At 41.4% G+C, this 27,628-nt stretch overlaps 1 protein-coding gene across 1 annotated transcript in view; it reads right to left on the bottom strand.

Moving 5' to 3' along the window:
* ATM (ATM serine/threonine kinase) overlaps nucleotides 1–27,628 on the bottom strand; it is a 586,955-nt gene that overhangs the window by 258,231 nt on the left and 301,096 nt on the right. The window contains exons 28-29 of the mRNA XM_029602465.1: nucleotides 23,858–23,984; nucleotides 1,458–1,657 (exon numbers count right to left, since the gene is read on the bottom strand). Of these exons, the coding sequence (XP_029458325.1) occupies nucleotides 1,458–1,657; nucleotides 23,858–23,984 (327 nt within the window). The remainder of the gene's footprint in view (nucleotides 1–1,457; nucleotides 1,658–23,857; nucleotides 23,985–27,628) is intronic.

Raw genomic sequence — 27,628 nt, 5'->3', positions numbered from 1 at the left:
TATGAGTATATAAGAAACTCCTTTGCAACCAGCTAGCACCTCAGCAGCAGGTCTTCTGGTGCCTTTGTATTCCAGTGCATGTTGCTATCCTTGTCTCGTTCTTGCCTTGTGCCTTGTTCTGTGTTCCTTGTCTTGTCCTAGCCTCCTCCGTGCTCAGTTCCTTGTTCAGTCCCTTCCTGTTTGCCCTTGTTCCTGGCCCTGCTTGTTCCCTTCCTTGCTTGTCCTGTTGGCCTTGTCTGTTCTGTTTGTCTCAGACTGACTACTTGGATCCTCTGAGCTTCCACTGTTTGCTGCCTGCCCCAATTTCTGGCCTGCTACCCATTCTGAATGCTGCCTGTCATGACCCTTGCTCAGACTGGACTCTGCTCAGCATAGCCTTAGGGATCCGCCAAAATTGATGGCGGCCATCAGAACCCAAGGTCTCAACCCATGGGGGAGGTGGCTGGTATAGGTGAAGCTCCATTTGGTCCTGCCTACAGGCTTCTCTGCCAGCTGCCAGCATGGGCTTAATGAGCTTGCTCACTAAGTGGTGCCAACCACACTGCAGCCACAAGGGAACACGTTTTTCAACAGTGTTTCATTGCCATTAAACAGAAGGCTGGAGAGACAAGCCTTCAAGGCTGAGCCTGCCACCCAATTTCTCAGCCAGAGTAAATGGAGAGCAGCTATCACTATAGCCATGTTCCTCAATGATGTCCGGACCAAGTCATAAGCATCCGCCAAGTATGCCATGCTACATTCAGGTGCGCAGCTTCCACCAGGTCTTTACCAGCCTCGAGTTGCAAGGGCTTGAACATTCAATCCTGAGCAACCTGGCATGCCATATCTTCCTCCATAGTAATAGTAATCTTCCTAGTAAAGGGGCTCACCAGCGAGTTCATGTGTGGAACTCTCAGATTTCCTGTCTGTCAGACCCAAGTCTAACTCCAGAGCAGCATGGGAAATGCTAAATTATCATCTGCTGCAGGCAGAGAATACTGGCAGGCTAAAATAAGCACAGGACCCTATATATGGTTACATCAACACACCTGTTGCTCTCTGCCCCCATCTACTGATAGAGAAGTGTAACCTACTTGTCTGGACTGATCTGGAGGGACAATAAGGAAACAAAATGAAAGAAGAACATTAATGATTTTAAATACCAACTAAACTATCTAAACAAATTTGCTAGTATTGCTGCTTTAAACTTCAGAGGTGCTATGATGGCAATCATAAAACAAACACAACTTGTGGCTCTCAAAAACCATCTGTACTCCAGGCACCAAATTGTAAACAATACATCAAATGTCAACGAACCTGGTTTCTTTATTTAATTAATTTATACCAGCTAATATCTCATCCAATGACCAAATAATTTTGTAGGACCACTACTCATAGGGTATTCTACCAGACTCTTTATGTGGTTTGGGTCCGGAAGAAAGCGGAAAACAAAAGATGAAGTGAATTCAGATATTTACCTGCTGTTAATATGATGAATCAAGGTATAAATGACATCTCTCAGAACGAAAGCCCAAGCTCCGCCTAAACCATCTTTTATTTCTTTAAGTAATAAATTAACAAAGAGGTAGTAGATAAGAAGAATTCTGTGTTTTTTGTAAGTATTATTTGTTTCAGCTGCTTGTTTACATATTGCCAGTAAAATTTTCTGGAATGAATCCTGAAAGAGTAAAAAAGAAAAACCCTTAAACCCAACATTTTTTCCATATGTTTTAAGGAAAAGTCAGTTTTGCCTACATAACAACCTGATGCTAAAGTATACATAGGGACCTTCATTTTCAATTTTTATTTTGACTGGGAATTTCAATGTTATAACAAACAGTCAGTGGAAAAATGATTTGATATAACACACAAGACAAAAATCAGTGGAAAACATTTTTCTACCGATTTCTTTTTTGTTTAAACATTGAAATTCCCAGACAAAATAAAACAATTGAAAATGAAAGTCCCTAAGAACAGAGTGTTGGCCCTGAATGGTACTTTTGTTTTAAAATTGTTTTCTATTTTACCCTATTCTGTAAGGCTTCTCTAAAGTCATGGCCAACCTAATTATTCATCATACGATTTCTAAATTTCAGTAGCTTAGTTCAGAAAATTTAAAAGGGAAACAGAGAAAGAGAATCATTCTATTTAAGAAGAACAGGGAACTGTGAGATAAATTCAATCAGCAGAGGCACAGATTAAAGGGAAAACAGATACAAATGTTTTCATAATTAGGATAACTGGAATAAGCAATAAAACTCTTGGATAATCAATTGATGGCTACCAAAATCATCCCATGCTGATGTCCTTAGCTTATTCTGCATCTAAACTAAAACTAAAATTTTCTCTTTAGATTCTAGTCAAAACTATGGTACATTGAGCAAACCACTCCACCACTCCCCCCAAAAAATTATGAATTCAACACTAAATGGTTAGATCTGGAAGCCATGTTTTTTCTTAGAGACGTGCTTCACTGCTCATATCAAACAGCAAATGATTAAATTTCAATTCACTAACCTGATTTGATTAGCATACACAGAAACAGGCTCTAGCAGTCTGCCCAGATTTCCTCCTGGTATACGCAGTATATCCTAGTTAATCAGAATATATGGGGGTAACCCATATGGAATGGCAGTTACAATCCTGAACAGTTTACTGGGCAGTCCAGATGAACCATTTTGGTCTTTATCTGCCTTCATTTACTATGTTACTAAGTCAGTTTGTTTACTGTTTTAGGCTTTCCCTTTCTGTTTTGACCATCCTTTCTGCTTATGCCAGGGTTTCTTGAATTCCACTACTGTTTTTGGCTCCATCACCTCTCTCCTTGAAGTCCATTCCTTATATTTATTACCCTTTCCATGAAGAAATATTTCTGCTTTTACTCTTGAGTTCAACCCTTAGAACATCACATATTCTCTTGCTTTAGAACCTGCTTTCCACTGAAAGAAGTTTGCTTCTTAAACCTTTGAGGAATTTTAATGTCTATCATATCCCTCTCCACCTACCCTTTCCTCTATTTAGCAAGGACTTTCTCTTCTTTGTGTCTGAACAGTGCTGCATATATCTTGTAGCGCTATATAAATATTTAACAGTAGTAGTAGTAGTAGTTTGAGAAGGCTGTATCTTTCATGATCCATTTTCCGGCTTTTCTTATTGATAACAGAAGAAACATCTGATTGATCTTTTCGTAGAGAACCTATACCATTTTAGTAGCCCTTTTTTGGACGACCACTACTCTGTCCACATACTTTCAGAAGTACGGCTTCTAGAAATGAACACAATGTTTCAAGTTAGGTCTCACCTCTTTTTCTCTACTAGTTATGCCTCTCCCTGGCATTCTTCCAGCTCTGGCCATCATCTTTTTACATTGTTTTGATATCTAGAGATCAAACGATATGAGCACCCTGAGATCTCTTTCTGCTTGGTGGGCATCACTATTTCACTCCTCATTGTATATTGCTCCCTTGGATTTCTGCACCTCAAATGCATGACCCTACACTTTTATTTATTTATTTATTTTGCATTAAAAAACTTAGCTACCAAGCTTTCAACCACTCCTGAAGATTCCTTAGATCATTTCTCATTCTCTCTACCCTCTAAGATGTCCTCCTCTGCTGCATTCTTAGTGCCATCTGCTACAAATATAAATTTTCCTACTAACCCCTCAGCAATATTGCTCTCAAAAATAATGAACAAAATCAGCACCTGGGCCCGAACTCAAAGGCACTCCACTCACTAAATGTTTTTAAATAGAAACATGGAATGTGACAGCAAATTCTCTCCTTCAGATTCTCTGTTTGCCCAATGCTTTCTTGAATTCTGATACTATCCTTGTCTCTACCACCTTTTCTGTAATAAAAATGTCCTTATATGATGCCTAAGTCTACCTTTTTTTCACTCTCATCCCATGACCCTTTGTTCTAGAGCCTCCTTTCTGTTTATCACTATCTTCTGTTGTCTATCACTCAACCAGTTTCTAATCCAGTCCAACAAATTGGGTCTCACCCCTATAGTGCTCAGTTTATTTATGAGCATATGTAAAACAGTATAAAAAACTAGGGATGTGAATCGTTTTTGAACGATTAAAATTATCATCAGATAATTTTAAAATCGTCCAAAATCGTTAAGAGTGCACAATACAATACAAATGCCTCCGATTTATCGTCAGGGGCATTTGTATTGTATCGTTAAATAGGGCGCGGGAAAACAGGCACACCAAAACATCCCTAAAACCCACCCCGAACCTTTAAAACAAATCCCTCACCCTCCCTCACCCCGCCAAAATGTTTTAAATTACCTGGGGTCCAGTGGGGGGGGGGGGGGGGGGGCCGGCACGATCTCCAGCTCTCTGGCCATGGCTGCATTGAGAAATGGCGCCGGTGGCCCTTTGCCCTTCTCATGTGACAGGGCAAAGGTAGTGCCGGTGCCATTTTGGTTCCTGGCTCCCGACGTCACGCGTGCAGGAGATCGCTCCTGGACCCCCGCGGACTTTTGGCCAGCTTGTGGGGGGCCTCCTGACCCCCACACGACTTGCCAAAAGTCCAGCGGGGGTCCGGGAGCGACCTCCTGCACGCGGGCCGTATTGCAAATCTTCAAAATGGTGCCGGCGCTACCTTTGCCCTCACTATGTCATACGGGTCAGACCAAGGGTCCATCAAGCCCAGCATCCTGTTCCCAACAGAGGCCAAACCAGGCCACAAGAACCTTACTGATCTAATTACAATGCACTCTAAATGCTTGATTCAAAATACCTTACTGTCCTTTCTTTTCAGCAAAGTCTCCATCAATTTTTCCTCCACCAAGGTTATACTAACTAGCCTGCAGTTTACAACCTCCTCCATATAACCACTTTTATTAAAGATAAGAAGCCATTCTTCTCCAAAATCAATCCCATCTCCTAAGATCAATGAACAAATCTGTCCGTGAGCCTTCTGCAATATCTAAATGCCCTAATATTCTAGGATGTATACCATGCAGCACAGTAGCTTTGTTCACTTTCAGGTCTGCTAGTTCCATACTAGTTCTCTCTACTTAAATGGTGTCATCTCTACCCCACTACCATATGTACCTTGCCAAAAATCAAATCAACAATCCTTTTCCAATCCCTTCTTTAGTGAATGCATAAACTTATCTTGTTGAATATTTCCACTCTTTTTTTGTCACCATCCACATAATCCTACTTTTTTCCTATCAGTCTTACAATATCAATCTCTGCCATTCCTTATTTCAGACACACATTATTTATTTAAAATTGTTTATATTCTGCCCTACCCAGACAAGTAGTACATAAACAAGAACCGAAACTAAAACTGATATCCCTGAAAATCAATAAAACTAAAACCCAAATAAAATGCTTTAAGCTACTTTCTAAAAGCAAAGTAATCATCAATTTCAGGAACCACAATAGGTACAGCATTCTACAAGACTGGTCCAATAACAGAAAAAGCCCGCTACTGGGTTACAACCAAATGAACATCAACAGGAGAAGAAACTACTAACAACTTCTGGTCTAAGGACTTCAGTACACAAACAGGATTACAGGGCAACAAAAAGATCTCAAATACTGAGGCCCTTCACCTCTCAAAGCCTTGTAAACACGTGACCACCTTGAAATTGGTCCTATATATCAAGCGTAGCTAGTGAATTTCAATTAATTGTGGGGTAATGTGCTCCTTGCAGCAGCATTTTGCAACATCTAAAGGGCACGGAGACAATTTTTTGGTAGACCAACAAAGAACATTATAATAATCTATTGCATTCAGTGCAATGCCTGCATGACTATTCCAAAGTCAGCAACATAAAGAATGCATCTCAGTCTACCTAATACCCTGTGTATAAAATGCATATTTTAAGACTGCTTGAATTTCCAATTTCATGGAAAGTTAGGTATCTAATGTGATACCTAAATCTCATATTTCTGAAATTATTTTAATCTTTGTGCCCTTAATCCTTACTAACAGGATGTTATCTGTACATACTCCTTTGACTGTTCCACAGAACCTTTTTTTTTTTTTTTTTTTAAAGCATTGAGGATGAGTCAAATTCTGGGCTAGCCAACTATCTACTGCTTGTAAACCAGTAAGTAACAAGGCCATTGATATCAGTCAGACTGATGCTCACTGGAAAGACAAGTTGGATGTCATCTGCACAGATTCAGTATATAATGCCCACGGGCTTTTAAGCAAAGCACCCAAGGGTTGAAAATACAAATTGACTACTACTAGGAGAGGGCAAATCCTTGGGGAATATCCATTGTACTGGTTTTCCAGCCACATCTGTTCTTTCCTAGGCAAACCTGCAATGACTGGAACCAGTGTACCACAGCTTCCCTAATTCCCGCAGGGCACAGTCCACTAAGATTGAATGATTGATTGTGTCAAATCAGAGGAAACATCTGCCAGAATCAATCTCACACAACAAGACAATTAAAGAAACTAGCAGTGTTTCTGTGCTGTGACTTTTGTGAAAACTGCAATGATATAGATTTAACATTATCACCATCTAAAATGTCTGTTAACTGGCTTAGCAAACATTTCTCCAAGAGCTTACCCAGGGACCATAAAAGTTTGAAATAGAGCTTTAATTTGCTGGCATAGTAGCATCCTGAGAAGGTTTTATTTAACACAGGATAAACCAAAGCTTTTTTGAGTACCTTTGGAACAACTCCCTCCTCCAAAGAGACATTAAACATTTTAGCTAATAGCTTAACAATTGAGTCCTTTAGGCTGTGCACAATCTAAAAAGGGCAAAGATCGAAGCATCAGTGTACAGAGTTCAAATGTACTTCTTCAAATAAATCATGACCAAAGTGGAATCACATAAAATAACTAAATACCATTTTCAACTACATCAATTTTAATATAAATTTAAACAGCCCTACTATATCCGGCACTAAGCATAGGATATTTAAAGAAGTCTTCTTACATGGCTACCACTCAACAAATTGTTATCCTATTATATTCATTGACCTCTCAATAGTCACTGATATGAAAAAATGTTTATACATATGCACATAAAAGGTACTTATCAATGTTATAACTTCCCATTGTCCATTTTTTAGAGTTTGCCCCTAACATCGTTCAAATATTGCTGATACCTGACGCGGACCCATGTTTTGAAACTATCTGAGTCAGGGATGTGCCGTCTCTCTGGGTTTGCTAACAAGTTTTTGTGAAACTGCACAAAGAAACAGAAAGCAGCCATTTTATGCTGTGATGACAATCCAACATGACCAATCAGGAGCCAACATTACAAAGTTCCTAATTGGTGACCACTGCATTCAGTTCATCCTATCGTAATAAACTATTAGCTTTAAAATTATTGTATGCCATTTTAAATCATTTAGTCCATAGGGCATTGCTGTATTTAATGTAAATATTAAAAATTGCTCCCTATAATTAAGATAAGCATCATTATCACGGCCTGTGATAATGACATGTTTAATCAGAGTCCATTTAAGTTATAAAAAAGTGATGACGCTCCAAACAATGCTGAACAATTAGTAACTTTTTTTTTTTTTTTTGGTATTTAAACAGCTACAATGCTCAAACAGAATTGTATGGTGCATTTAGTGAATCTAACATATACCTTAGGAGAAGGTCATGTTATTGCATAAAATATATATGTGATAGTATAGTCTTGATCTTCAAGTCACAAAATAAACAGTTACAGTAAACGGACTACTTAATTTAACATTGATAAGTACTTTTTATGTGCATATATACAGTATCTATATATATTTTTTTTTTCATATCAACCTTCCCTTCTTCCCTTTTTTTTTCATATCAATCTTCCCTTCTTAACAAAAATCCTTGAAAAAGTCATTAATCGTCAACTCACTGACTATCTAGATGAACATCTCATACTTTTCCCCTCACAATATGGTTTCCGAAAACACCACAGCACTGAGACCCTCCTCACCTCCCTTACTGACCACATCCTAAAAGGTCCTGACAAAGGCCAATCATTCATCTTGGCCCTGCTTGACATATCTGCAGCATTTGACACTGTCAACCACTCCATTCTTTTTTTTTTTCTTCTTCTTTTTTTCAATTTATACTTTATTAAATTTCTCATACATTATTCAATGAAAAGAAAGTAAGAATTCTAGGTTACCATATCTTCAGTTTGCAAAACCAAAAAATAAAAATAAAATCTATACACATTCCCATTATTAAGTTCACATAATGGGGAGCTTACCTTTAAGAAAACAAAACAATAAATCATAATATCTTATGAGATTCATCATTTTAACCAGTTTACAATCTATCCATTTTCAGGCTAATTACAATGCCTTCAACTACCTTTATCTATAAGAAAGGTTTCTAGATGAGAAGGCTCTAAGAAAACAAACTTATTTTTTTGTAGTGTAATGATACACTTGCAAGGAAATTTAAGAAAGAATGTGGCCCCTAGGGCCAACACTCTCTGTTTCATCGAAAGAAATTGTTTCCTTCTCATCTGTGTGTTCCTTGATACATCGGGGAATACTTGAACTAATTTACCACAGAACATAAAACTTTTGTTTTTAAAGTATTTTTGTAGGATCAGATTTTTATCCTGTTCTAATACAAAGGTCACTATCAAAGTTGCCCTAGTGGGAATTTCATCTTCGGAAGCCTCTAAAAAAGATGTTAAATTTGGGCTGTTAGCTACTAACACATCCATTTCACCTTCTGGGGCTAGCCCTTCTCTTCTAGAATTAGATAAGTAATATATCTTTGATATAAGCACTTCAGTTGAAATACATAATATCTCTTTAACATATTTTTTAAATAACTCTTGCGTGGATAATAATCTTGTATAGGGAAAATTTTAAAAACGTAAGTTTTTCCTTCTCAAATTATTTTTCAACCCCTCCATGTTTTTATATATCAACAAAGAGTCTTTCACAAAGGTGGCCCCTGCAGTCTGTAATGCAGTTATCTGAGAATTGAATACAACATTTGTTGCTTCAATCTGATCTATTCTTTTTCCATGGTCGTCAAGTTTCCCTTTAATTTCATTAGAGAAAACTGTAGATTGGGCCATGGACTGGGATAATCTCCTTTCCATATTTGTAATTGCCTTCCAGATATCTACGAGAGATATATTCTCTGGATCTGACAGAGTCACCTCTTCCTCTGCTCCTCCAGAACTGACTGCAGTCTGTTCCTGAGATTTCTTCTCTCTACCTTCAGATGTTATTACTTCTCCCAGGGTGGGGGTATTTAAAGTATTTACCCCCACACTTCCTGAGGTACTAATGGATAACTGGCCTTGGGCAGGACTAGCAGTAGCCCCTGACGAAGGAGATAAATCTTGAGGAGCCTCTTTAGAGGTTTGACTCACCCTTCGCACTAAATGTGTGTCCATCGGACCTCTTAACTCTTTCACCACTGGAGTTGATGTTACTAGCTTCATTTTCCGCTTTTTCCCCATTCAGAGAGAAGGGCACTTCCTCCTCAAAATGTTTCCTCCAAGCTGCGCCCTGGCGCTGTGCAGCTCTTTAAATACACACAGCTGGTGTCAGGCATAGATGACGTCAGGCAGGGGCGGGAGACAGTTCTCACAGCTCACCAGCTCAATCCCGTTAGCCCTCGTTCCCCTGCAGGTACGGCTCTCCTCAGCAAGGCTCCCGGTCTCTGTAACTGTGCAGCTCTTTAAATACACACAGCTGGTGTCAGGCATAGATGACGTCAGGCAGGGGTGGGAGACAGTTCTCACAGCTCAATCCCGTTAGCCCTTGTTCCCCTGCAGGTACGGCTCTCCTCAGCAAGGCTCCCGGTCTCTGTATCTGTGCAGCTCTTTAAATACACACAGCTGGTGTCAGGCACAGATGACGTCAGGCAGGGGCAGGAGACAGTTCTCACAGCTCACCAGCTCAATCCCGTTAGCCCTCGTTCCCCTGCAGGTACGGCTCTCCTCAGCAAGGTTCCCCCAACCACTCCATTCTAATAGAACGTCTTAAAGAAATTGGCATCTCTGGCACTGCACTCTGCTGGTTTCAATCATAACTCAACGACCAACAATACAGCGTAAAAATTGGGAACTGCAAATCTATCCCCACTAACCTTAACCAAGGCGTCCCGCAGGGCTCTTCATTATCCTCTACCCTATTTAATATCTATCTACTCCCCCTCTGCCATCTACTCTCTGATCTGGGTCTTCCACATTTCATATATGCGGACGACGTACAGATCCTGATTCCAATTAAGAACACTTTATGCGAAGCCTTTAAGACCTGGAACTCTGCCCTCGCAGCAATCAGCACCCTCCTTGCGAACAACTTCCTGGCACTCAATACTACCAAAACTGAGCTCTTACACATCACCCCCCACAACATGGACCTTAGCCCTCCCCAGCCAATCAACCTCCCCACTGACCTCTCCCTGTCTCAACATGCTCACAGCCTCGGTGTCACCCTGGATAACCATCTATCATTAAAGAAGTTCATCAACGCCACCCTAAAAGACGGCTTCTTTAAACTGCACACATTAAAAAAAACTTAAACCCCTGTTACATCTCAGTGACTTTCTGACAGTCCTCCAATCTTCATACTATCAAAAATAGACTACTGCAATGCCATCCTTCTGGGCCTCCCTAAAAATGCTACCCAACCCCTCCAATTGCTCCTAAATGCTGCTGCCCGTATCCTCACCAACACACACAGAAATGACCACATTACCCCCGTCCTCAAACATTTACACTGGCTACCAATATCTTCAAGGATCCAATACAAAACTTTTACACTCATCCATAAAGCACTCCACAACCAATATATGAACTGGTTCAAAGAACTCAACTATCGCACCAATGCCAGACCTACTAGAAACCAATATCTTGCCACATTACACACCCCCTTCACCCAAACAGACCAACCTCACTTCCCACCAAGAACCGTGCTCTCTCCATTGCTGGTCCCTCCCTACGGAACAAAAATGCCCTCCACTCTTCGCCAAGAACCATGCCCAAAAAAATTTAAACAGAACCTCAAGACCTGGCTGTTCAAGCAGGCCTACACATAAACTACCTCTCCCTCCGCTTGCACTAGTTCACCATCCCTCCTTTGGCTCCCCCCGGCCCGACTCCTCCTCTAACTTTTCCCCCTAGCCTGGCTCCCCTGACCCTGCAGTTCCCCTCAGCCCTTCCCGCCCCCCCCCCCCCCCGCTCTTACCCCTCCTTCACGCTCCTCCCACTCCCTCCCCAGTCTCCCACTCCTATCTCCCTAACAAGACCTGTTCCTGTTCCACCTATGCCTGTTCCACCCTCTCCCTTCCTTGATCTCTTGTGCATACTTTTCCCCGTAAAATGCTCCCCCAGCTCGCTCTTTTTACTTGTCACCCTAACATTTATATAAAACTGGATATAATTCCTGTTACATAGTTTTGATTTAACAGTTGTATAAATCCTGTTACATAATTTGTTAATATAACAGCTGTACAATTTTGTTCCTTATAACCTCTAAAAGCCAGTTAGTGGCATTTCGTTTACATGTTAACTGATAAAACTTTATATATCCCCGTTCTATATGTAAAGCCTGTTTGCTGCATTTCATTTTCATGTAAACCGATGAGATGTTCCCAACGATTGTCGGTATATAAAAGTCTTAAATAAATAAATATCAGTGACTACTGATATGGTCAATGATTATAATGGGGCACAACCACAACAATATTTATTTAAACTAGTTATAACACGCTTACTTAGTTCAAGGCTTTTTAAAATCTTAAAAACATAAAAACAACCAAAAATAGTTTATACTCACAAACATAAAACAATCAGTGAGTAAAACAGATGAAACATAAAATCATTAAACAACATATAAAACCACAAAACCAGCAAATAAAATACAAATCAAAGTTAAGGAGCCAGATTAAAGGCTAATTGAAATAGGTAGGTTTTTAATAATTTTTTTTTAAGATTTATTGCAAGCTATTAACTGCAATACTTCAGACCAACTATTCCAAAAAACTGAACTTGCAATTGAAAATATCCTGCCTCAAGTTTCTTCCAATCATACCAATTTAATAGAGGGAACAGCTAATAATTGTGATTGTGAAGAGCTCAGTGTACATGAAGGATTATAAAATGTTACTAATTTACAAATCCATGCAAATCACTAAATAGAGAAGAGTCAAAAATACTGAACGCAAATTATATGGAAAATCAAACAAAATAGAACACTCATGAAAAAGATTAAATTTTCAAAATATTAAATTTTCTTATATGCTCAAGACACAGCTGAAATATTGCTGCAATGGACTGTCATAACACCGTATGCACATCACAAATTTGTATAAGTGCGTTCAGAGTGGGTCATGCTTAATCATACATCCAACAATTTGTGTCCCCCCCCCCCTTTTTTTTTTTTTTTTTTTAGTAATTTTGTATATTTTTGCAAATAAAATTGAAGTGATTACTTCCCTTTCTCAGGTGGAAAGCAGGCAGGACTGTGACTTACAAGTCACATAAGAACATAAGAAATTGCCATACTGGGTCAGACTAAGGGTCCATCAAGCCCAGCATCCTGTTTCCAACAATGGCCAATCCAGGCTACAAGTACCTGGCAAGTATCCAAAAACTAAGTAAATCCCATGCTACTAATGCTAGTAATAGCAGTGGCTATTACTGACACATCATTTTTCGATTAAGTCTCTGCTTCAGGGGTGAATAGTGCAGTGGGGTCAACGTTTTTCTAAACAAGAGAGTTCAGTATTAACAAATATGAAATGGCAACACAAAGATTCAAACAAATTTCAAAAGCTTTCCTATGCTCATAATGAACTGCCATGGCAGCGTTTAGACGCCACATCATGCTGCTGGCTATGTCATGACCCATGAAACCCGAACCATGGTTTTGAGCAATGTAGGTGCATTGAACAGCAATCTAAGAACTTTTACAATATTTCTAAGGATGAAAAGTGTTGTAAATCTGCTGTTAGACTGCGGAGTTAGCAATCTGTTGTGCTCTCCGTGAGGAGTTAGCAATCTGTTATAGTTTCTGCTAGGAGTTAGCAATCTGATGTTATAGGCTCCTAAGAAGGAGGAGTCAGCAATCTTGTAGTGTCTCAGATATAGTCTTGCTAAGGAGTAGCAATCTGTAATGAATCTGATGTAGTACTGGGTGGATCTCTGGGCCGGTGGCAGATGACCACGCCCCCGGGAGGATATCCAGAGAGGGACCACCGGCTAGGCTTGAGTATGGAGACAGACACACATTAGTTCTTTTATTAAACAGGTTTTAGAAACCACCAGATGTGGCAGTAGTGAGCTGATATGCCCGGCAGAACTGAGGTCCCTCAGGTACTGGAACAGCGATCCAGCAAGGCTGAGCTGTTGAGAAACTGTACAAAGTGAGTAGGCAGAGTTCATGAACAGAACTAGATGACAAAACTCACATAAGGTCTCAAGGAAGCTCAGGAGCTGGAAAGGTTTAGGCCCTCGAGGAGCAAGTACCTGATTCCAGGGAAAACTCAGAGAGCAATGGTAACTCACGATTGTTTGTAGCAGCGATAGCTTCCAAGCAGTAGAGAATCTTCAGAGTGTCCAGGAACATGGGCCCTCGAGGATCGAGTACCGGTTCCTTTCTGTAATCTGAAAGTAAAGAAAAGAGCGAGGCCCCAGAGGAACGGGTACCTCTGATAAGTCCGAGGAGGCAGAGTAGCTTGAGGGGAGTAGTCCGTAGGTAGTGAGACACATTCCCATACCCAACCCCTTGCTAACTCAGTTAGATAGTGAAATAGAGACCTTTAAATATTGGAAGTGGATGATGTCATCCCAGGGGGACGCCCCCGAGGTTCGTGCTCTTTCTGGTACTTCAATCAGAGTGCGCGCGCGCCATAAGTCTTCAGGCAACATTTATTTTTAGATTTTTATATACCGGTGTTCCTGTATGAAATACAGATCACATCGGTTTACATTGAAACAGAACATAAATTTCGCCTAGAGGCGGTACATGGAACAAGGTTATGGAACTTGGAAACAGGGTAAACTAGATTCAAAAATTAACATTGTAAAATATAAGAACATAAAGAAAACAACTTAGCTAACAAGTCTCTTTGAGATTCAAAATCATAAAATAAAGCATAACTGTATAAGTCACATGTGTTCTGCAGAAGGGATTAGATACAGTGTCAAGTAGTAGTATAGAACATGGGGGATCTGCAACGTCGAGCCGGTCCGGGGACGCCGGAGGGAGACAGCAAGGAGATGCCACGGCAGTTAGCCATCCATCAGACCTGGAGGGAGTCACCACAGAGGTAAAGAGGGTGGAGTGAGGACGTCGAGCAGCGACGGTTGCAACAAAAAGCAGGCACTTCAACTATAGGGCAGCAAGGATATCATGATCAAACCAGCTGATAAAGGCAGGGCCATTGTGGTGATGAATCGGCAGGATTACGAAAATGAAGTAACACCCATCTGAACGATGCTCAGTTTTAACAACGACTAGATGAGGACCCAACACCATCCATTCAAAATTTAATACGTGGAATTGTAGATCAGAAGTATAAGACAGGCTTGTTAACTCTCAAGGAAAAGATCTTTTTGAAAAAAGAGCATCCAAGGGTACCAGTCATCTATATACTGCCCAAAATACACAAGAGATTACAAAGCCCACTGGGAAGGCTGATTATTTTGGCCTGTAATTTGCTGCTGGAACCTGTTTGTATTTTTCTGGATCACATATTGAAGCCTGCTGTACCAGCATCCTGATCTTATATGAAAGACTTCACTGATATGCTTTGTTTTTTTAACCCGCTACAATTTGAGCACGAAGCATTGCTCGTGACTTTTGATATCGAGTCATATATGGTGATCCCTCAGGACAAGGTCTTGATAAAGATTAAGAATGTGTTGAACCAACAGCCGCTACTGCAAAGGATTCCAATGGAGTTCATCTTGAAATTGGACCTGTGGCTCTGAGTAAACATTTTTAGTTTTTCAGGAGCAATTTTATTTACAAGTAGAGGGCACTGCAATGGCTCCTGATATTGCGAATATATATATGACAGCATTTGAAAACAACATATCTATGACAGCACCTGGATGTTATATCTTACTTGCTGGAAATGTTATATAGATGATGTGTTTATTATTTGGAATGGCACAATTCCACCAATGACTCAATAACTGCAGTGCTCATTTAAATTTTACTTTGAATTGCTCGGCTGAATGAATATCTTTCCTTGACATTCTAATTATCAATGTTGGTTCCTGTTTAAAGACAACTGTATATAGTAAACCAAATGAGTACAATAATTTTTTGTCTTATCATAAATTTCATCTGTTTTTAAGCAAAATCTACCTGTGGGACAATTGTTAAGGATTCTCCGGTTAGGCTTGGACACTACTGAATATAAACAACGGGCAAGAGTCATGGCAGCACGATTTTTGGATAAGGGTTATCCTTACTGGATAGTGAAGAGAGCATACTGCATGGCGTTATTCAACCACCGAGATCTCCTTCTAGAACTTACACATAGGAACTTAAGCTATCACTGTTGATGGCCAAAATTTGCAATGTTATCCGTCAGCATTGGGAAATCTTTGACAAGTTTCCCTGTATACAATCCCTGATACAGTTTGCCTTCTGTAGAGAACAGAACATTAGAGATTTGGTAGTGCAATCCACCCAATTCTATGGACGCATTGGATTCCATTCCACAAAGTTACGAAGAATGTAATCAATGCATGATTTGTGATATGCAAAACACTAATGAATTTGTTACTTCTGCAGATGGAAGAAGAGTAAAGATCTCACAAGAATCTACTTGTAAACTGTTATATGTGGTATATTTAAATCCAATGATCCTGTGGTTTACAGTATGTGGGGAAAACTACTAGAATCTTTCAGGCAAGCCTACTTGAACACAAAAAGCTGCCTTAAAACTGTTAAACTGCAGATGCCTAAGGTGGCACGTTTTGTTGAAAAAAAGCATTCTTTTCATGACATCACTTGGTCGATTTTGGAACAACTTCCAAATTACTGGAGGGGTGAGAATCTGGTGAATGTTTTAAACAAACAAATTATGGATTTATTTTATGAAATCAGTGTTTCCTAATGGCATGAATGCCGAAATCAAGTGGAATCAGTTTTTCTGAACTCTATTTTTTTCTTCTTTCAATGATTTCTCATTGACAGCTGTCAAACATATTAACACTGATGTAATGATGTCTCGTAATAGCTTTAAAACGTATCCTGCAGTGTGATGAGGCACCTAAACGCTGACATGGCAGTTCATGTTGAGTGTAGAAAAGCTTTTGAAATTTATTTGCATCTTTACGTGTTGCCATTTCATATGTTTTAATACTGAACTCTCTTGCTTAGAGAAATGTTGACACAGCTGCACTACTCACCCATGAAGCAGAAACTTAATCGAAACATGATGTTGTGTTGAGTGATTTGGGTGACTTTTAAGTCACTGTGCTGGCCTGCTTGCCGCCTGAGAAAGGTAAGTAATAACTTCAATTTTATTTGCAAAAATTTACAAAATTACCTAAAAAAAAAAAAAAAAAGGAACAAATTGCTGGACCTATGATTAAGCATGACCCGCTCTGAATGTGCTTATACAAATTTGTGATGGTTCATTGCAGCAATATTTCAGCTGCGTCTTGAGCATACAAGAAAATTGTACTTGAATACTTTGAAGATTTAATCTTTTTGATGAGTATTCTATTTTGTTTGCAAATCCATGGAAAATCAGAACTGTGTAATAATTTATGGATAATAGATGCTATCTCAACAAAGGAGCCAATACATTTCACATAAAACCAGAGTGATATGCTCCCTTATGCCAATCCCAGTCAAAACTAGAGTGCCTGAGTTTTGCACAATCTGTAAGACATGCAACACAGACATCAGAACTCTCATATAAAGGGAATTACAATAGTTTATCCCTGTCAAAACTAAAACAAGCAAAACTGTCCAGAAACCCAAAAGCTCCAACAAAGGTTTAAGCCTACGAAGCACTCTTAATTTTTAAAACTGGGGTTGCATAGAGAGAATGGAGTGTTATCTGTCTGCTTTGGAACTTATGTTAATCATACCATCTGACAGAAAGAATGTCTAATATCCACAAGTTGGAATTCACTGGACCTCATGTGAATACCTACCCGGACATTAGACATACTTTCTCTGTTTACAAATACCCAGTCCAGTATCACCCTCTCCCTGCCTGAAGAGAATGCCTTTTGATGGGATACCCCAAGCAAAAGCACCTCCCCTTTCAATGAAGCCTTATGTATCTCTCTGGGGTAGTGTCTCCAAATGGGATTCTTTTGCTTATTCCATTATAATAAAGAACCTCACACTTAAGTCTGAGATTACCAACTGAACCCAGGTCAAGCAGGTTGATCCAGTCCTGGTTTTTCCCTACTGCATGCACGGATTTGTAGTTCTGATTGACCCACTGATTTAGTTAAAATCAGAACTACAGGGGCGCTGTTCTGCCGGAGACGGTGATGGCCGCTTAAATTTGAGCTCTCCCTCCCGGATTATAAAAGCGCTGCTAAAGGGACTTTTTACTCGCAGAAAATTGCAGGATATATAGCCTAACTAGAGCGGGTACTCTCTATGATGGCAGGAAAGCGGAAAACCACTGACCTGAAGCAGTTTTCCTTTTCTAAACTACCGCCTGAAATGTCGGAGGTACACGAGGCTAGGCCGGAGCAGGCCGCGCTTGAGAGTGCCGCAGTAGATTCTGATGTACCCCCGGGAAGCGCGGCAGTCGCAGAAATCGAGGTCCCGGCGAGTATAACTCAGCTGCGAGATGAGATTCGGGGCTGGTTTATAGAATTTCGGGCGGATCTCAAGACTTATAAACAAGACCTTCTCGCCTCTATCTCTGACCTCCGGGAGGATTTCGCAGCGCTGGGACAGCGTGTAGATGAGGTTGACGTCCGGACCGAGGGACATGCGGCAGCTATAAATACTTTAAATGAGCAACAGGGTGCCATGAGCGATGAGCTGTCCTCCCTTCAAGATAAACTAGAGGATCTTGAAAATCGCTCACGCCGCTGCAATCTAAGGATCCGGGGTGTCCCTGAATCGGCAGCCTACACTAACGCCGGTGAGGTCGCTGGGCTTATCTGCAAGTTTCTTCTTAATGAGGGCAATATACCTAATCCAGACCCCTCGACTCAGCCGGCTATCAAATTGGAAAGGGCACATAGGGCACTTGGACCCAGGTCTGATGCCAAACCCAGGGACTTGGTGTTGTGCTTCCACAGTTTTACCCAGAAAACTGCGATCATGGAGGCGGCCAGGAAACAGAACAACTGGATGTGGGAAGGACACCCTATCTCCATTTTTCAGGACCTAGCCTCCATCACGCTACGGCGGCGGTTCGAGCTACGGGAAGTTACCGCTTTTCTGCGCCAGGAAAATATCAGATATAAATGGACTTTCCCGTTCGGGCTCCAATTTGATGTGAAAGGGTCAACGCACAGGATTAAAACCCTGCATGCCGCAGTGGCGGTCTTGGAGAAAGCAGGCTTTCGCCTCCCCATTGCCACTAATCAGCCCAAGACTGCCTCCCGTAAATTGGTTGACCAACCTAGGTGGCACAGGGTGGGCAAAGGTGGTAAACGCCTTCGTAGGCACTCAGAAGAATCGAGATCAGCCCTGTCGGATCAAGGTTGACTTGCTAATGCTTCCAGTTTCCGTCCTGGATTAATTTACAGTTTAGGTACCATTGATGGTCACCTGTTTCAGTTGTATCTCTGTATATTTATTTATGCTTTAAGGATTCAGAGTTCTTCTGCGAGTACATGTGTGTTTGTATTGCCATGTTCTTAGTTTATGATATCTTCTTGAAATGTATGTAATCTGGGGGGGAGGGTATTGATGGCGGTTGTTCACGCCCGGTTTGGAGGCCCTCCTGTTCATGGTTCTCACCATCTCTTGTGATGGATGGTGGGGGGGAGGTGGGAGGGGAGGGGGAGATTGGGGGGGTGTTTCTTCTCTAACTGGTTGGTTACAATATCTTGTTTATATGAACAGTCCACGGCTTAAAATTGTGGGAGTACATAGTTCGCCAGGGGTCATCTTACTCTATAGATTATGGCGGGGATGTTGAGGTTTGTCTCCATTAATGTCAAGGGTCTTAATCATCACCATAAACGGGCCCTGTTGGAGAGGGAGTTGGAGACCCATAAAGCTACGGTTGGGTTTATACAGGAGACTCATCTCCGTAAGCGATATGAACACTTACTGCGCTTTCGGCAATTCCCACATAGGTACCTAGCGGCAAGTACTAAAGATTCTAAATTTGCGGGTGTGGGAATCTTATTAGCCCGGGATCTCCCGCATGAGGTTCTTGCATTTGTGCCCGATCCTCACGGTAGATATGTGATAGTGAAACTTCGCATCGGAGACGAGGTGTTCACTATGGTCACTGTATATGCCCCTAACACGGGACAGAGCACCTTCTTCCGCAAACTTGACAATATCTTGCTTATGCATGCGGAAGGACCATTGATATTAGAGGGGGACTTTAATGTCACGTTGAATCCCGCCTTGGACAACTCCGGGCAGTCTTCACTTATCTACCGGGGAGCGAGGTCCTCATTACTCTCTTTAATGGCCCGGTGGGATCTTAAAGATATCTGGCGACAGAGGTTTCCAATTACAAGAGCTTATACGTTCTACTCGCACGCACATCAATCCTATTCGCGGATTGATTTTTTTCTGGTGGACTCTAGGATACAAAATAGAGTGGTTGGGGGGGACATTGATCCCATCACTTGGACGGATCATGGCCCAGTAACTATGGTAATTACATTATCCAAGGCCCTTTCAGGACAAAGATTTTGGAGGTTAAATGAAACTTTATTGGCAGATAAGATCTTTGTGACGAAATTGGGACAAGAGCTGCTAGCTTATTTTCAGCATAACGACAACCCAGAGTGTGCGCCACCATTGCTATGGGAATGTTCTAAGGCGGTGGCTCGCGGTCTGCTTATTTCGCAGGCGACATATTGTAAAAAGGTGAAGGGGGAACGTAGAGCACTCTTGCACGACCTTATTGCCCAATTATCTAGGCAGCATCAAGTTAGGCAAAGCCAAAAAATCTATAATCAGCTAGAAAAAGCCCGGTCGGAACTTCAGTCGCTAGATCTTGCCACGACTAATTTGGCTTTAAATATTACCAAACAGCAGTTTTACGAGGAAGGGGATAAGGCAGGCCGCATGTTGGCCCGACGTCTAAAGGTGGTCCTTGCCCAAAACAATATAGCTAAACTTAAAGACCCCATGGGTGAGATGGTCACGACTTCTGACGATATTCGTCACTGCTTCACGGAGTTCTATGCGGCTCTTTATGCTAAAGATTCTGCTATAACTGACAAGGATATTGACTGTTATTTGACTCCGGTTGCTTTACCGACCCTGACCCCCGAACAGCAAGAGAGGCTAGAGGGACCTATTACTGCGGCTGAGGTCCAATATGCTATTAAATTGTTGAAGGTGGGCAAGGCTCCAGGCCTTGATGGCCTCTCAGGGAGTTACTATAAAAAATTGACGCACACCTTGGCCAAGCCCCTCACTGACATGTTTAATTCTTTGCGGGGCGAAGCGCGGCTAGCTCCCCATTCTAATGTAGCGGGTATCACGGTCATCGCAAAGCCGGGGAGGGACCCTGACCTCTGCGGCTCTTACCGCCCGATCTCTCTGATCAACCTTGATCTTAAGATACTGGCCCGGGTCTTAGCGGAACGCTTGAAGATTATATTACCCAATTTAATTTACAATGACCAGGTTGGCTTTATTCCAGATCGAATGGCCAGTGACAATATTCGCAAAGTAATTGATCTGATTGACTGGGTACAGGTTAAACAAATACCAGCAGTCCTCCTGGCCATTGATGCTGAAAAAGCCTTTGATCTGGTTCATTGGCCCTTCTTATTTAAAGTCCTGCAAAAAATGGGCTTTGGTCCATATTTTCAGTGCTGGGTACAGGCCCTCTACGACTCCCCACAGGCTAGGGTAAAGGTGAATGGTGGATATGGCCCTTGTTTCCCTATTCAGAGGGGTACTCGGCAGGGATGCCCTCTGTCTCCTATGCTTTTTGCCCTTTTTTTGGAGCCGCTGGCCTCGAAGGTCCGAGCTTCCTCCCAGGTGGTGGGAGTTGAGTTACAGGGCATTCACTGTAAAATGTCGCTTTTTGCGGACGATGTCCTCTTTACGCTGACGAATCCCTTTGATTCTCTCACAGCTGTGAGGGGTGAACTGGAAGCTTTTCAGAGAGTAGCGGGTTTCAGGGTCAACCACGATAAATCTGAGCTCTTGAACCTTACTCTGCCACCTTTGGAAGTTGAGCGTATAAAGGCGGTGTTCCCCTTCCGATGGGCAACCCATTTTATTAAATATTTGGGGGTTCATATTGGAGCACGTACCTCTGATTTATTTCGCCTTAATTACACCAAACTTTGGCAGAAAATTGAAGGGGATCTACATCGTTGGGGCAGGGAAGCCTTCTCTTGGATGGGACGTATTGCCATTCTGAAAATGAATGTGCTTCCCCGGTTACTATATCTGTTTTCTACTCTCCCCATATTAGTACCTAAAACGGTTCTAGCGACTTGGCAAAGGAAGCTCTTCGGATATATCTGGAGGAGGAGACCGCCCCGGGTGTCGCGTGCTGTCCTTTATCTTCCCCGTAGAAGTGGGGGGAGGGGAGTCCCTAATTTGACATGGTATCATGGGGCAGCTCAACTACGAGCTATTATTGCCACCTATCAACAACGTGATGTTAAGCAGTGGGTCCGGGTAGAACAAGCTATGATAGCTGTCATGCCTATTCAAGCTCTGTTCTGGCAGCCCAAACACACATACAGGCCTCTTGTTTACTTACCTGGGGCGTTACGGACCACTCTTGCTGTGTGGGCTCAGTGGCGTAACCAGCTTGTCGGACCCTATAGGTATTTTCAGTTGACTCATTTGTTCCATAACACTGATTTTCAGATGGGCTTCCGGTCCCCAGTTTTTCATAGCTGGCAACAGCAGGGAGTGGTCACTATCAGTCATTTATGGACAGGTGGGGAGGTTTTATCTGCACAGGAGTTTCTGCACAAATTTCAAGGGGGAATGGGAGATTTTCTGGGAGTGGCTCAGGTTCGGCACTTCCTACAAAGGATTCGGGCTGCACAGATGTTACGTACCACTAAATCCTTTTTTGAGACCTTTTGTGATAATGCTGATAAGCTAAGTAATTTCTAAATTGTATGGGTTATTAAATGCATTGTCCCCCTTTGCTTTCCCTCACCTTAAAGCATGGGAGACTGAGTTGGGAGTTAGTGTTTCAGATGATGACTGGGAGGTTGTTTTTCATTCTACAGCCAAAAGTTCCATCTCTGCAGCCATACAGGAACATTGTTATAAACTATTGTATAGATGGCACTTGACCCCAGCTCGGTTGCACGTTATGTTTCCACAGCGTTCTGATAAGTGTTGGAGACGGTGTGGCCAGGTGGGCTCCTATCTCCATATTTGGTGGACCTGCCCCATTGTAACTGTCTTCTGGAATGCAGTCGGTGAATGGTTGCGGGCTGTGCTGGGCATGGACATCCCCATGGGACCTCTCCAGGTCTTGCTGAATTTGCCTTGCGAGGATATGGACAAATTTCGGCAAGTCTTTATTTCTCAGGTGTTTATTGCAGCCCGTTGCGAAATTGCCAAGGCCTGGAGGCAGCCTGTTTTACCTTCTCTCTCAGTGGTGATACATAGACTACATATATGTCATCGTATGGAGCACCTTACTGCGTTGCGCAGGGACAAGGTCGCTAAATTTCAGCGCATCTGGGAACCTTTTCTAAAATGGATTCAAAACCAATCTACCTAGAGTGTCGGGGGACTGGAGCCCGGTTGGCTTTGAGTGCCTGGACCTCGTACTTTCCAGGGGCTGTTCGCCTTATTTACTCTCCGGTGGACTTGATATTACTGACTGTTCTAGTTCATGTTTTTTCTCTTTGGTGATTTGTACTACGAGATATGTTTAGATTATTCTGTATTGGAGCGGCTATAGAGAAGGGGTGGGGAGGGGAGGGGAAGGGGGTCTAGGAGACTGTTTGTTTGAAAACGGTATTGGTCTCATTATGCTATTATGGTATGTTGTCTGTTTAAGGTGATCAATAAAAATTTCATATACAAAAAAAAAAATCAGAACTACAAATTTGTGATGCAAGCAGGTAAACCATGACTGGATCAGTCTGTTTGGTCAGTTGGCAAACCTGCTTGAGCCAGGTTGTTGGATACAGTATTAATCTCTCAAATGTACTGCTAGTGCTCTTCTTAATACGAATATTGTGCCAAAGAATGCTTCTTTCTGGAGCTTGTAAAATTCAAGATATCAAGGTGCATATGGAAGTTATTACTGCCCTTTCGTCCCATATTTGTCATTACAGAATATTTTATAAACTAGAAAGAACTCCATCAACCAACCTGGTTGGCCTCTTTCTGTCATGGGAATCCCCATTGAAAGATGTATGTACTGCTGCAATAGTCTAACTCAGTGGTCCCCAGCCCTGTCCTGGGGGCCCACCAGCCAGTCGGGTTTTCAGGATATCCACAATGAATATGCATGAGAGAACATTTGCATGCACTACCTCCATAACATGCACATTTTCTCTCATGCATATTCATTGTGCATATTCTGAAAACCCAACTGGCTGTTGGGTTTGGGACCACTGGTCTAACTTACTTGATATAGTTTCTTACTTAGGCATTGACTTAGTTCCAGAATAAGAAGCTCTTCTGACCAAAGCAACTAACAAGAAACATGGACAGATTCATGCATCAATAGCAGCATGTGTTCAAGCAGTACCTTGAAGTATAATCTACTGTGAATCTATTCCCATTTTTAAATGATTAAACACATTTAAAATTCACTGCAATACTTACAGGGTTCTTAGATAGAATGGCTACTAAGTTTTTTAACTTGCTTTTATGACAGCTACTGATATAATCCAAAGTTGCCTTAATCACATAAGACGGAAAACATGGAGGATTAGGAGCAGGATCCAGTTCCCTAAAAAGCAAAACCAAAAAAGTGACAAATTTTGACATGACTTTTTTTTTTAAATTGGACCTTGTTCCTTCTCTTTTGGGCTTTCAGCTCAAATAAAAACAAGGGCTAGGATCTGGGTCCATAAACCTTCAATTTCAATTACACAGGGATCTTTTCCCTTATTTTAAAATAACTATTTCAGTTAGTCACCATAATTAAACAAAACAAAGCTGCTTACCTGAAAAATATGCTCTTTGTAAACAGCAGAAGAGATCAGCCATCCAAATTGTACCAATGGATGACATCACCTAAGACAGAAAAGCTCTCTCAGAGCTCAGAAAACAGGTCTTTCAGACCAAGCATTGGAGTTCTCCTCAGTTTTGCACAAAGCTAACCTTCAACTCTAAGGAAAGGTGGAAGGGATTGTATGGTTGATTTGTTCTGCTATCTACAGATAAAATAAAGTTACTTATCTGTAACAGGTGTAGAAAGTTCTTTTTACTCAACGCACAATTAAACTCTGGAATTCATTGCCAGAGGATGTGGTTAGTGCAGTTAATATAGATGAGTTTAAAAAAGGATTGGATAAGTTCTTGGAGGAGAAGTCCATTACCTGCTATTAAGTTCACTTAGAGAATAGCCACTGCCATTAGCAATGGTAACATGGAATAGACTTAGTTTTTGGGTACTTGCCAGGTTCTTATAGCCTGGATTGGCCACTGTTGGAAACAGGATGCTGGGCTTGATGGACCCTTGGTCTGACCCAGTATGGCATTTTCTTATGTTCCAATGGACAACAGGATGTCAGTCCTCACACATGGGTTACAGCATCTGAGGGAGTCTGGCACAGAACTTTGATCTCAAAGATTCTAGAGCAGAAATGGCGAACTCAAGTCCTCGAGTGCCACAAACAGGCCAGGTTTTCAGAATATCCACAATGAATATGCATGAGACAAATATAAATACAATGGAGGCAGTGCATGTACACCTCTCTCATACATATTTATTGTAGATATCCTGAAAACCTGGCCTGTTTGTGGCACTGGAGGACTGGAGTTCATCATCACTGTTCTAGAGCTTTCAGCATATTCTACTGCGCATGTGCAGCTATAGTCACCTCCTGCCCCCTAGACAAAGCCTCTCAGTCCATGACATACCTAATACATGGAGAAACCTTCTCCCTGGAGAAGTGGGAGGGAAATCATGAGGCCGACATCCTGCTGTCCATTGGAGAACACCTGTTACAGGTAAGAAACTTCATTTTCTTTGAGGACAAGCAGGATGGTAGTCCTCATACATGGGTGAATACTTAGCTACAGGCTACTCAAACCAAGAAAAAAAAAAGCAGGGAAACCCATAGTGCAAAAGGAACACCTTTCCCCCTTTTATTTGAGAGGCAGCTGACCATAATGGGCTCTAGGAGCACAAAAGAAAAAGAAAAAAGTGGGCTCTATAATTCAAAGAGACCATAAGACAGACAATGACAAATATCCTGATGGGCAGCATAGATGCCTAAGGCAGGGGTGTGATGCAAATTTTTAGCCAAAAGATCTTCATTCAAAAATTGGAAGGAGGATCCAACAGAAGAAAATAGGATAAACCATAAATGTTGGCAAGTCAAATGTAAGACATTGATAAGACAGGCTAAGAGAATTTGAAAAGAAGTTGGCCATAGAGGCAAAAACTCACAGTAAAAACTTTTTAAAATATATCTGAAGCAGAAAGCCTGTGAGGGAGTCAGTTGGACTGTTAGATGATCGAGGGGTTAAAGGGGCACTTAGAGAAGATAAGGCTATCGCAGAAAGATTAAATTATTTCTTTGCTTCAGTGTTTACTGAAGAGGATGTTGGGGAGGTACCCGTAATGGAGAAGGTTTTCATGGGTAATGATTCAGATGGACTGAATCAAATCACGGTGAACCTAGAAGATGTGGTAGACCTGATTGACAAACTGAAGAGTAGTAAATCACCTGGACCGGATGGTATACACCCCAGAGTTCTGAAGGAACTAAAAAATGAAATTTCAGACCTATTTGTAAAAATTTGTAACCTATCATTAAAATCATCCATTGTACCTGAAGACTAGAGGATAGCAAATGTAACCCCAATATTTAAAAAGGGCTCCAGGGGTAATCCGGAAAACTACAGACCGGTTAGCCTGACTTCAGTGCCAGGAAAAATAGTGGAAAGTGTTCTAAAGATCAAAATCACAGAACATATAGAAAGACATGGTTTAATGGAACAAAGTCAACATGGCTTTACCCAAGGCAAGTCTTACCTCACAAATCTGCTTCACTTTTTTGAAGGAGTTAATAAACATGTGGATAAAGGTGAACCAGTAGATGTAGTATACTTGGATTTTCAGAAGGCCTTTGATAAGGTTCCTCATAAGAGGCTTCTAGGAAAAGTAAAAAGTCATGGGATAGGATGATGTCCTTTCGTGGATTGCAAACTGGCTAAAAGACAGGAAACAGAGAGTAGGATTAAATGGACAAATTTCTCAGTGGAAGGGAGTGGGCAGTGGAGTGACTCAGGGATCTGTATTGGGACCCTTACTTTTCAACATATTTATAAATGATCTGGAAAGAAATACGACAAGTGAGATAATCAAATTTGTAGATGACACAAAATTGTTCAGAGTAGTTAAATCACAAGCAGATTGTGATAAATTGCAGGAAGAACTTGTGAGACTGGAAAACTGGGCATCCAAATGGCAGATGAAATTTAATGTGGATAAGTGCAAGGTGATGCATTTAGGGAAAAATAACCCATGCTATAATTACACAATGTTGGGTTCCATATTAGGTGCTACAACCCAAGAAAGAGATCTAGGCGTCATAGTGGATAACACATTGAAATCGTCGGTTCAGTGTGCTGCGGCAGTCAAAAAAGCAAACAGAATGTTGGGAATTATTAGAAAGGGAATGGTGAATAAAATGTAAAATGTCATAATGCCTCTGTATCGCTCCATGGTGAGACCGCACCTTGAATACTGTGTACAATTCTGGTTGCCGCATCTCAAAAAAGATATAATTGCGATGGAGAAGGTACAGAGAAGGACTACCAAAATGATAAGGGGAATGGAAATCTCCCCTACGAGGAAAGGCTAAAGGGGTTAGGACTTTTCAGCTTGGAGAAGAGACTGTTGAGGGGGATATGATAGAGATGTTTAAAATCATGAGAGGTCTAGAACAGGTAGATGTGAATCGGTTATTTACTCTTTCGGATAATAGAAAGACTAGGAGGCACTCCATGAAGTTAGCATGGGGCACATTTAAAACTAATCGGAGAAAGTTCTTTTTTACTCAATGCACAATTAAACTCTGGAATTTGTTGCCAGAGGATGTGGTTAGTGCAGTTAGTATAGATGTGTTTAAAAAAGGATTGGATAAGTTCTTGGAGGAGAAGTCCATTACCTGCTATTAAGTTCACTTAGAGAATAGCCACTGCCATTAGTAACGGTAACATGGAATAGACTTAGTTTTTGGGTACTTGCCAGGTTCTTATGGCCTGGATTGGCCACTATTGGAAACAGGTCTGACCTAGTATGGCATGTTCTTTTGTTCTTAAATTCAGGGCAAGAAGCCCACTTCACTACACAAAAAGTAATGCAGTTGGAATTTCCATACAGCTAACCCTGACAAGTACTCATATTCCTAGGCCTTC

The sequence above is a fragment of the Rhinatrema bivittatum genome, chromosome 5 (assembly GCF_901001135.1).
Source record: "Rhinatrema bivittatum chromosome 5, aRhiBiv1.1, whole genome shotgun sequence".
Taxonomy (NCBI): domain Eukaryota; kingdom Metazoa; phylum Chordata; class Amphibia; order Gymnophiona; family Rhinatrematidae; genus Rhinatrema; species Rhinatrema bivittatum.
Note: the sequence above shows the minus strand (reverse complement) of the source record. Positions and strands in the feature narration are given on the sequence as shown.